This window comes from Bidens hawaiensis, unplaced genomic scaffold (genome assembly GCF_021521415.1).
Source record: "Bidens hawaiensis isolate Kalapana, Puna unplaced genomic scaffold, B.hawaiensis_p1.1 tig00017971_1, whole genome shotgun sequence".
NCBI classification, from domain to species: Eukaryota; Viridiplantae; Streptophyta; class Magnoliopsida; order Asterales; family Asteraceae; genus Bidens; species Bidens hawaiensis.
Window position 1 is genome coordinate 453,506 of NW_027492713.1, and position 12,900 is coordinate 466,405.

The 12,900-nt window shown below is 34.4% G+C and overlaps 1 protein-coding gene across 1 annotated transcript; it reads left to right on the plus strand.

Annotated features, from left to right (window-relative positions):
* Nucleotides 1-1,319: 1,319 nt before the first annotated feature.
* On the plus strand, nt 1,320-1,739 carry LOC143555112 (ethylene-responsive transcription factor ERF008-like). The gene has a single exon (XM_077044736.1). It carries the CDS (start codon nt 1,320-1,322, stop codon nt 1,737-1,739), a length of 420 nt encoding a protein of 139 aa, XP_076900851.1.
* The last annotated feature ends 11,161 nt before the right edge of the window (nt 1,740-12,900 follow it).

Consider the following 12,900-nt stretch of genomic DNA (forward strand, 5'->3'; position numbering starts at 1 on the left):
ATACAATATTTTATGACCCTAAGAAATAATCGGATCAATAATTATGCCCTCGCGCCAACCTGTGGCGCATTCGAAAATTTGGTCGTATTGCCAAAGGGGTTTAGGGTTTAGGGCTTAGGGTTGTCATATCAACCTTCTTAAACAATTCTCTATCAATCCAAATCACCAAATAACACATAAGATTCGGTTTCGTTTTTCCTTACTCTAGGGTCATGTTATATGAACACGACATCCTCTTTGTATATCTAAATACACAACTTTCTAGCCATCTCATTAGTTCGTCAATCATACAATATATAAACTTTTAACTCTTTTCTAAACAATAGTATCCTATATGTACGTATACATGTCCTATACATTTACAACTATACACCCATGTAACATAAAATTAGGGTTGTTTAAAAGTTTCAGACTCATGGCTCGCTCGACAAAAGCTTGAATAAACTAGCTACAAGAAACTTTTATTAGAAACTAGTTGAGGCGAGTTGGCTCATTTTTGTAACCGAGCCAAAATAGTCCCAAGCTCAGCTCGTTGGCTCGATCATAAGCTTGTTTAACTTCAAAATCAAGCTCGAACAAAGCTGAGCTACCTCGTTTATTTTCAAACTCAAGCTCAACACCCTCCTAACTTGACTCGTGAACAACTCTACATAAAATAAATAGAAAACCAATATAAAACCTCAAAATTAGGCCACAATGAAACCACAATCCACTCTTTCAACTTTTCCATAATTTATGGTTTTTGACGGCCAATTAAATCCTTTTTTAACACCCTATATACCTATATCACTATATGACTATTTCTAGAGGTGATCTCGGGACGGTATCAGTTCTGAAAATTAAAATTATTTGGTATTGATGTTGAAATGTTCGGTTCGATATCAGTATTTCATGCAAAATTCAAAAAATACTGTTATTAAGAACTTGGCACTGTTTTAATATCGACGGTATCGATATCACACCAGTACAGGATCTACCCATCTTGTATATATCTATTATACAAAACAACAATCATATCCAGTATTTCTCACAAATAGTCTAAGCTATCAGCAGGGTCTGGAAAGAGTGTGATCTAAACAAACATTGCTTCCGACGAGACCCGCATGGTCTATATCTATTATACCTATAGATATAGATATAGATATATTTACATTTATATTTATATTTATATTTATATATACCCGCCAACCTGTAGAGAAATTGAAGCCAAAATAAAAGATGTCGGTGCCTTTCGATTACCTTTTATTAATATTATTATTATTATTTCCTTCAACGTGGAACCCTTATGACACTCTTCTTCCACAACTAATTTCATATCAATGGAACACACCACCGGCTCCGGTCAAAAACCCTACAAAGGTATCCGTATGCGCAAGTGGGGTAAATGGGTAGCCGAGATTCGCGAGCCGAATAAGCGCTCAAGGATCTGGCTCGGCTCATACTCTCACCCGGTAGCCGCGGCTAGAGCTTATGATACAGCCGTCTATCACCTCCGTGGCCCATCGGCTCGGCTTAACTTTCCGGAACTGGTGGCGGCTGATGGTCGGCTGGATGAGTTGTCAGCGGCTGATATAAGGAAAAAGGCGATTGAAGTTGGTGCGAGAGTGGATGCTGAGGTGGCTTGTACGTCCGTGCATACGAGTGGTACCACGCTTGCTTCTGGAGCTTGTTCGTTTGAAGAGAAACCCGACTTGAATAAAAAACCCGAACCCGAACATCCGGATGGGGATGATAAGTGAATAATAGTTTGTTCGGTAATTTTATTTTTGTTATTATTATTATTATTATTATTATTAAATCTAACCCCGCATAATTTGTATCAACATTTGTTTTTCGTTTTTTTTTTCACTATGATGGAATTAGATAAAAACTTAATTTTATGTTAGTATATATATATATATATATATGATAATGTAATTATAGTGTAATTGCATAAATACATTTCTTTATATATATAATTATATTATTTGATTCATACAGTTAGCATGCTAATTTAATTTGTATGTTAACTTCCTGTTATTATGTTTTACGTATTAAATTAGTTTTTTATGACTTGGAAACAAAAAATTGTAGATGAATTTAAGTTGTATTTTGATGTCTGTATGCATTTAAAAAATGAAAGGCGCATGATTCACTACTCGCTAGTGTAAGAAGGCCTTGCATGTTATATGTAAAATGGATTTATTTAGTTCACAATGTTTTGGTATTCTCCACCGACATATTAGAATATCACTTTTTAAAGTATTTATATTTGTTTAGTTAATTATATCACAGTATAGCAATTTTAATGAACACCGAAAATTTTGAAGAAAAAACAACAATGAATAATTTTAGTTATTATAATATAGTATATAATATGCGGTAAGTTTATAATGTAGGAAAGATATGATTTTTTATTCATGACCAAAACTTTTAAGAAAAATTTTCAAAATAGCCTATTTTAAAATATAGTTTAAAAATAATCCTTTATTTTTGTTTAATTTCAGAAATAGCCCCTCCAATGGCAGGATGACACATGATGCTTGAACTCATCGTCAAAGATGAGTTTGAGGTCCAGACTCATCGGATTATTTTTGAGTTCAAAACTCACCATCACGATGAGTTTTGGATGCCTACTTGTCAGTTTTTAATTGGCTTTTAAAACTAATCGTTGACTTTGTAAATTTCATCACCATGATTAGATTTAGATGGGCTATTTCTGGAATTAAGCAAAAATTAGGGACGTTTTTAGACTCTCTCGAGTAATTTTAGGAATTTTCGCAACCTTGTAAAGCAGCAATATGTAATTATTTCCTAATAAATTATTATACATCTAATGAAACAACATTTTTACAATATGGTATAATTAACTTAGGCTGAGGGGTGTGGAGCGCGAGAGGGGGCGCGTGAGCCCATCCGCTCGCGCCCCGGGGCGCGAGCACCACACCACCGAGGCGCGAGAGGGGCGCGAGAGGGGCGCGAGCACGGCTTTCAAAGCAGGCGCAAGGCCGCTAGCGGGAGGGCAGAGGCGTAAAGGGGTATTGGGAATGCGTGAAGAGCCGTTGGGATGAAGAATAGAGTCGTTGGATAATATTAACTTTGGCCAGCGTCGGATTCCGACGGCCGGAAACCCAAATCGGAAAAACAGAATGAAGGAGATGGCTAATTAAAACAGAAATTAAAATAAATTAGCATATTATAATTTAAATGTATTTTCACTTTTAGCCCTTGATCTTTGAAGCTTTATTAAAACAGAAATTAAAATAAAGTTGCCAATTGGACTTTGTACTTTGAAGCTTAATTTTTTTTATATGTTTTTTTATTTAATTTATTTTGTATTTTAGTATTATTGTATTTTTTTTATTGTATTATATATTATTGTATTGGTTTTTTTGTTTTATAAAAGCCCCCTCATCATAAAGGTGCATTATGAACGTATCCGAAAGAGGTTGATCGAAGAAGACCAAGCCGAAGAATAAGAATAAGGTTTTTTTTTATTTTGTACTTTAATTTTTTTTTTAGATATTAATGTGTTTTTTTAATTAATGTGTGTTTTTTTAAATAATTTATGAGTTTTTTTAATAATACGTTTTTTTAATACATTTATAAAAAAATAAAAAAAAAAACCGCTCGCGCCCCCTCTCGCGCCCCTCCACACCAGGGCCAGGGGCGCGAGCGGGGGCTCCAACACCCATCTTATCAAGTTTCTCTCTCTGCCACACGTCACAATATTATTGGCTGGAGCCCCCACTCGCGCCCCCCACACCCCTCAGCCTTAACAAAATCCTAAGACAGATTAATATATCAGTTTTGTTTGATCTAAAAAAGGAGTTTTTGTTTTGGGCTGAAAGACAGATGATAATGAGCCTACTAACCAGTTGTCACTTTGGTGTGAAAAAAGCAATGCCAAAGTGGTCCACTTTTGCTCATAAAAAACATCTTCTTTGGTTGTTTTTGTGATTTTAATAATACTTCATTCTCTTGCTGTCACACACATATAGGGACACGTGGGTTTCCTAGATACAAAGAATATATAGACGGAACAGTTGTCTAAACTCTAAATATTTGAACAATTAAACTTGTTACTCTTTACGTTTACTTATTATTCAAATTAAAAGGACATTAAATTGTTAAAAAAAAAAAACTTGAACTATTTGTTTTTTGTGTTCTTGGTGGAATTTGACCAATTTTAACATATAATTAAATTTTATCCTAAACTATGTTATGACCACCACTAATTGATGGAAATGAGTTACAAAGACTATTGAAATAATAATCCATAGCAAAATTACTAAAATGGTTATTTATGATATAAATTGTGTTTTATGCCAAATTTGACTCAAATTGCTAAATTGACTAGTATAAATGGTAATTGGTTAATGTTGTTTAAATGTGATCATGTTCACACTTTACTTACTTGAATGTGTTTTAAGGTTTTAAAGTTTAAATGAAAGTGACTTAAGAGTGACTCAAACATAACACAGGTAGGAACGTGCATTTGGATTAATGGAAATGGTCCATTTAAAGGATACGTAGGATTGTGATTGCTTAATTCTTTAAATTATCCATACAAGACCATTTTAATTATTGGAATTTTTCAAGTCAATGGTGTTGAATTTAAGTGTATACATGCATCTGGGTAACTTACAAGTGTATATATAAATACGTAATTATACAAACTGTTAAAAATTATACATTACTTATTTGTGTGAGTATCGTTTTAGAAGGCTTTGCGTACGGCCCAAATATCTTTAAAATAACGAACTCAGTGAGGGGCCCATTTTCCAAGCAAATAGCACTATAGTATAGAGATGTTCAACGAAACCGGTTCCTGGACCCGAACCGGTGGACCCGAACCGGTTCCTACCCGTTTTTTGTAGGAACCGGACCCTATCTGATTCAACCCGATGATCCGTGACCAGTTCTTGCATTTCTGAGTGGGGCGGGTAGGAACCGGAACCGAACCGAACCGGTTCTGGAACCGAACCGGTTCTGGAACCGAACCATCCGGAACCGGTTCCTAACCGGTTCTAGCCGTTGGATCGAATATAGCCGTTGGAAATCGTTTTTTTTGGCCGTTTTTTGACCGTTGGGGTCAAAAATAGCCGTTTTTTTGGCTCCCCAAGCACCCCACTACTAGTATAAATAGGTATTTGGTGTCATGGGTTCATCACAACACTCAAAACGCAAACCCGAACGCAAAAAAAATACAAAAAAAACGCTATTACAACGTTTTGAGTTCTCTAATCTCTTGTTTTCTCTTCTTCTATATTCATATTTGTTGTTATGGCTGCCTCACAATCATCGGTTGGTCAAGGTTCCAACGCCGAACCAAGTTTCGTTCGTATTGTACCTCATAATCGTAATCAAGAGATTTGGTGCAATTGGGATTTGGTTGAATTGAGTGATGACCATTCATTGAAGGCTCGGTGCAAGTTTTGTTGGATTTATTTTTCATGTTATACAAATACGAATCGTAGTTTAGAATCCAAATCGCAAACGAAAAACGAAAAAAAAAAATTTACACTGTAACCGGTTGGAACCGGTTACGGTACAGGAACCGGGTTAGGAACCGGTAAGAACCGGTTAGATAGGTTAGGGGTTCCAACCGGTTACGGTACAGGAACCGGGTTAGGAACCGGTAAGAACCGGTTAGATAGGTTAGGGGTCCGAGGGTGGGAGAACCGGTTCGGTTCCCTAACCGGTTCGAGCCTAGAACCGGTTTAAAAGGGGGTTTTGAATATAGGAACCGGTTATGAACCGGTTCCGGTTCCTAGTCCCAAACCGTTTTGAACATGCCTACTATAGTAGTCACTTATCAGCCCATTCAACACTCAAATTCAGTTTTTGTTATCTAATCATTTATATTTGTATAGATATATAATTTAACCAATTTTCCCAATACAATACTTTTTTTTATAAACACTGAATATATTAAAACCAAAACGGGAAACCCTTAACCAGCAGCCACTAGTTAGGAGACGAAAGACATACAAACGGAAATAAAGAGACAAAATAAAGATAATCAACTGATCAGGTTTCTCATAATATTGTTCGTATAACATTTCCTATGTATATACAACGTACGTGTTCTCGTTAGTTCAAGCATGACACCATCATAGATAAGAGTTCAAAAGAACCGAAAAACCAAATCTTTGAATAATATTTTCTTTGTATTGAATAATTGAAAATTAGATATTTTAATTATATGGAGAAATTACAATAAAATATATTAATAGTAACAAACAACAATAAAATATAAAAGATATAAAACTCGGTTTTGTTTACTTGTGACACATATTATTTCAATATATATTGGCATGATCACAAGTTATAGGTTTTATAAACATTTGATTCATCCCATGCATGAATATGAATCTAGCAGTCTGCATGATTTGTAAGCACTGGATTCTGTATCAGGTGGCACAGTAACTTTAAGCAGCTAATTTGACAAGTCTTATTATAAGTTATAGCACTTGCATCTTTTAACCATTCTGCCAAATTTTCTTGTAAAATCTGCAAAGTATTTAGCATGCATTCAATGACGTGGTAAAAAATTGCTACCGAGTAAAACGTGTTGGTGATTTGGGATGCATGCATTAGTAGTTCGTATTCTTGCATTGTAAAGGAAGGTTTTATAATTTTAACAAGACTTGGATCTTTTTCATATGTGTAAATCTTTTAGATTTATTATTAAAGGTGTAAGATATCCAACGGGTTTCTCGTAATACGAAGAAACTAACGAGGCGTTTGGTTTACGGAAATTTAACGGTGAATCGTACTTTGAAGGATTTGATCATGGAAATGAAATTTGTTAAAGAGATTGAAATTTCAAAAGAATTAGAATTCGCCAAAAGAATTAAGATTTTGTGATTTGCTTTAAGGGTGTCAATCGTGTTGGGCTAAGGCAGTAAACTATTGGACTGAATCATATATTTATTTGTCTTAAAGATATCACTCTAACTCGGATTCACCTTTGAGACATTTACAGGTTGTAAATGGGTTGTAAACTTGTTAAATGGATTGGAATAAATGGGCTAAGCAAGTCATAAACGAGTTGACTGTCAACCGATTCAACTAAGTGAGTTGACAACTAGACCTTTCTAATTAAGCGGTTAGGCATGTCGAATGTTTAATTAAACATGTAAAACATGTCAACACCAACGTCAATCGTTTTATTACAGATGCCGGCCCAAACACAACCTAGTTACTAAATGAGTTAGATGTAAAAGTAAAAATTTAATCTGATTACTTTCATGTTATGTGTTAAGCCATGCAAATAATTACCACTTCTAGGTAATAGCGTTGACGTCCTTAAGCGTGGTGATGATTTAAGCACTGGATACGAAAGCAAAGATTCTTGCAATTCCGGTTACTTTAGTTGAATTCTTTTTGAAGATATTTTTGGTTCATATACTTGAAGTAATTGGAAGAGTTTATGATATAATCATTGAGTTAAATGGGAGCACACATGAAACCTAACTAATGATATATATACCTAACATGTTATATACCTTTGGTGGTTATATATATTGCATTTGTGAATATAATTTCTAGGTTCTTCTATCACTTCATAATAATCTTAATGCATGGTCCCCGTATGATCATCTTAACTCAGCAACAAAGAACCTTTCTTTTCTTTTGCCCCACACTCTTTTTAAAATGAAATGAAACAGACATGACAAAGAATGTTGTATCAGGAAAATTAGTACAAAAAGACAAGCAAAGGTCTATGTTTGAAACTTTGGCATTTCTTTTTGGGATGTAAGGTTGTTATCTCTAATATTTATCAAATGTCTTCTCCTAAAGTCTAATTATGACCATATATATATATTATACATTTCATTTTCTTCTTTTTATAAATTAACTAAACAACATTCATTGCTAGGAAGATGTTCGTGTGGTCCGTATCAAACATACAAAGACTCTATATTATAATTTAAGCTATTTTGATGTTTGGATGGATATGAGGAAAGCATGTGCGTGTGGATACAACAGGGGTTTTCCAGGAGGATAAGTTGCTTTTAAAAATTGCTTCATTTAAGGTGACTAAATATGAGAATGCGTGTGACAACAAACATGTATTTATTCATTTTGCTTTTGACACTTTTGGGTTCCTCGCGTCTAAACTTGTGAAGTTACCTAGCCGAGTTCAGCGGTTTATGCATAATAATGTTATCTCCAAAATCAACCAATGTAGTTTTTAAAAGATTTAGTTTTGCAATTCAAAAGGGGGTAGCGAAACAACTTGTTGCTCGTTTGCCTTCTGTTTCGATATAATCATTGCTTTTTAGTTTAATAGTAATTATTAGAGAATTTTTAATTTATAAAAATGCCATTTTATATTTATCTTTCTATTTTGATTACCATACACGTTGATATATGGGTTCAAGTTCAACCTAACTAAACCAAACCATGCCCATTATGATTTTCTCACGTAACCTTATCAGACCATTTTACATTAAAACATCTGCGGCGACTAAAATAGTTTGTATACTTAAAGTCATGACCTGTGGTTTAAAAGCCTTTTTAACAAGCTACATTATTCTTATGTCATCTATTTGATTGAGACGATAACAAGCAATAGGTGGTATATCAGAGGGATCCGAATGAAGATCATTCAAATCAATTGTATTTCGTATTGAAGGATGTCAATTTGCAAGTATTGTATCGCTGGCGATTGTTGCAGAAGTCCCTAGACACTGTCAAGTTGGTTGACTGGAGATTTGCAAGTACTCAACGTCTAGATGCGATTAAATTTATGCACCATGATCGCAAGTATACATATTGCTATGTATGTGTCGGTCTCATGGAGATATTAATGGTTTACTATGTATAGCAGGTGCACATGATCGACATGTATTGATACAGAAAATTCCTAATTTGATTTGAAATCAAAATCTGAAATACCCATATTGATGATTGTAGGTCATGTCATTTATATAATTATTTTCCATGACAGGTGAGAAATATATTGTGACATGTTTGGGATCTTTCCTATTCTGATAATATTATTGGTTCAAAATATCATGACGTGACTCGTAAGATATAAATGAGTAAACATATGACATTGAATAAATGGCCCGAATACGATTATAACCGAATAGATTTTCACTCACAAATATCTATTTTGAATAGTAAGGTTTTTAATTATGTTAAGACAAATTAGACCATAATTATACGAAGTATAATTTACTAGTCAATATAAATCATATCGACGATTCACATGTTACGCTTTTATTTTCGTTAACAAATACGTTCTAACCCATGTAATTATTATAGATTTATAATCAATTCTCACTTGATTTTAGTGACAAACTAATAATCAAGTGTAAATCTATGAAGTTTATGTTAGCCAATTAAGTCTCCAGCATTTTTTTTTCTTTTAACAAAACTGAAACTAAGGAGTGTTATTGATCAGATTGACCATGTATACTAGGCATAGGATCTTCATACACCATCATGGCTTGCCCATGGATTCAACAGCTGTTTGAAAGGTTAACATATTCAGAAATCTCCGGATCTATGCTTATTTTCAACTCCCCGAAGCATTTCGTCGCTTGCTACGCCTTTCCGCGTCCTTGGGTGCCTAGGTATCCACCATAAGTCTTTCCTCGTTTGAACTTCGCCCTTCATTTTAAGGCTATGCCACATTTTCGTCTATAAGGCTTGTATAGGGCTCTACGGGCCATATAGGTTGAAAAAACTTTTTTTTTTCCTATTTTTTGGTGTCCATTAGTACACTTGCTAGTCATGCACGTCTTTACGGGCCGTATAGACCTTTACAGTCTATCATAGGGATGATGTACGAAGATCACATCTAATATATATTATTAGTCGATCAGTCATAATTTGGATTAAATGGATTATGCATAATAATTGAGTTATATATATTCTTTAGGTTGTCCGAACTTTTAACAATAATGATAATAATAAAGCTACCGGGCCCGAGAGAGCAGGCGTCCTACCATCCTATGTCGATAATTAAATCTTAGTGTACGCAAATAAATTTAAGAAGGAAGAGACAAAGCTAATGGGCCACTAGGCCCAGGACCAAATACAATTAAATGGGCCCACTGTTTTAAGGACAAGGAACTGTCTGTTTCTACTTATGGCAACCCAACCCTCCTATCATTATTGGAATGGAACCTCTATTACTTTTTATAAATATATATATCATAAATTAAAACTACTAAAAATAGATTATGAACTGAGTAACTTGTTCTATTGACCCAGTGCACTCAGACTCAGTGAGTTGAATGGGTTGGTTCTGGCCCCAAAATGCTGACCCTTATATTCACTTCAGCATTGCATTTTTCAAGAACAAATGTAGCAAAGCCGGAAATGTGCTAGGAAACATGTAGCATATATAACTAAAACAATATAACTTCAAGGTAAAAATAAAAGGATCATAATTGTGACATAACATTTAACATGATAGTTAACATTTTGTTATTTTACATGTTTTTTTCATAGTTGTAAAATTGTTTATGGTATCATAAGAATCACAAGGGATTGCAAATTCTAAATATACACTAAATAATTAAAGATCAAATCACTATTAAATAGAATCCCTTCTAGAATAAATCATCTTTATATTCTCATTGTCACTCGTAGTTTGTGCGTGATTTTGCTAAACACTCCGACTAGATCGAAACTCTTAGCTTCTAAGACAAACTCTTTGTGAAGATGTCAGCATATTGAGCTGAAGACGGCAGATGCAAGGTGCGTATGTTTTCCATAAGAACATTTTTCCTGAAAAATGAATGTCAATTTCAACATGCTTTATATGTTGATGATGAACTAGATAATTAAGCGATAAATGCATGGCATAAATGTTATCACAACAAACGATATGGTGGCCTTTCATAAAACCTCAAATGGTGGCCTGACGTGAAGATGGCCACGACAATAAATTAGCATCCCCCGGGGGTGTAAAAACACAGTATCCTGAAGTGGATTGTGACACCCACCCCAATGTCCATTCGCATATGTTGTAAGAGCATCAAGATATGACGGGAAAATACTTATACCGTAGTCAATGGTGCCACTAGGATACTAGAGAATGTGTTTCATAAAGCTAAAGTGAGAACCACGTAAGCACATGCATAAACAAACAAACATGCTACACCGCGTATGTAATATCTAGACGAGCAAACGTTATAAGATACTGAAGGGCCATGGCTAAAGTATGGTATTGTGGCTCATCCAGTAATGGATTTCCAATTGGTGCACACGGGTCGACAAACTCGGGTGGTAGGTGCATGAATACTATTTCTTTTAAGCCTCCCTAAAGAAACACATTCTTAACGTCTAGTGGTGGATTGGCCAAGACTAATAAAATGCAATATTGAGGATTGCTCGATCTATCTTATCTAAATAAAATTTCATCGAAGTTCAGTTGTGTGGACAAAAAAAACATGGATGTTTTTGGATTAGTGGCCGAATGACACAAACAAATTCTTTTAAACACTCAAAGGTCATAGGTCACGAGAATTAAAAGGTGATGATTACTTATGATTATGATTTTCGAAGGTTTAACCAAATAATGACTTGTTTTAGCATATTTTGATTTCTTGAAATTCAACCAATCATTTTAACACCCCCACTCCACCCTTGATCAAGGAAAGTTTAATATAAGTTGCTAATAATTAAGCAGATTTCACATTTCTTTCACAAAAATATACGCTTATCCACATGGCTACTTTTATCATCCATTAACTTACAAATAACGTAAGTACAATTCTTTTAAAAAAGTGAACCTATAAAAAGAGGGAATGCTAGTTAAAGAAGTCATTTGTGATGGGTAGAAAATAAGAAACAATTGCTAGTTATAGAACTCAACACGAAGCTTCATAATGGGTTAATGGTAAACACCTAATTGAGTTTTTAAATTTCAATTTTGTTTCCGCTTCTTTGTATGTAATATGATCGATAAGTACAACCAAAGTTACGTAAAAAGAAATGGCTTTTGAATCCACGTAGTCGAAGAGATTGTTTCTAGTAACTATACAAAGAAAGGAAAAATGTAAAATGGTATCAAAGACTGGTTCCGCTTTAAATCATTGACTTTAAAGATAGCTTTATTTATGTTCTTCTAAATAGTCTGACACATAGTAAAAATATATCCGTCAACCATATATTTCTTCTTCTTTGATATCTAACATTGATCAAGTCAAGAATATTGCTCCCTCGGCTCCAACAGTCCTGAAAGTTGTAGCCAAGCAATTATCAATTGGCATGCCTTCGACGCCTCATAACAAGAGGAGAAAAGACGATTCACTATTTCCATGTGTCTCAAACAAAAAAGGGCACAAGTGTCTACGGAATGAATGGGTTCTCTTCTCAAGTACCCTAAGTTTCACCAATCGTATATTGTCATGTCATTTTTACCCTAAACTACTCTAACACCCCTTAATCACAAATAGCACTCCTCTCAGGTACCCTTTTTAAATGAAAAATTAAACATATACTAGTCTCTAGTAACACTAGAACCGGTTCCTCGGCCTATCGAACAACCTCCTCGTGTTTTAGAGGATTTTTTTGGTTGCTTTTTTTTTTTTAATTTTCCATGCATGGAGATTGTTGGTTATATGTAGAATATATTGTGTGTATTTTGATTTGTGTGTGTAAATTGATAAAAAGGTGGGTTTTAAATAGGATTTTTTTTTACTATGTACCATGCACAATGGCTCTTTCCAAATGGTCTTTACATCGGGTACTATTACCCGATTTTATCCATCCGATTTTGAAAAAAAAAAACCGGTGGCGGTGTTCTTTTTTTGGTTACCATATATACCGATTAAGGGTACCCGCTTGTATCACTTGCTCCCCTAAACTTTTATCCTAAATATTCACGCATAGTATGTAGTCCATCCAAACATTAACAATACATGATATGATTTTACTTTTCTCATTGAT

Excerpts from the sequence above, each read along its gene's own strand:
- LOC143555112 (XM_077044736.1), top strand. The coding sequence starts at position 1,320 with ATGGAACACACCACCGGCTCCGGTCAAAAACCCTACAAAGGTATCCGT.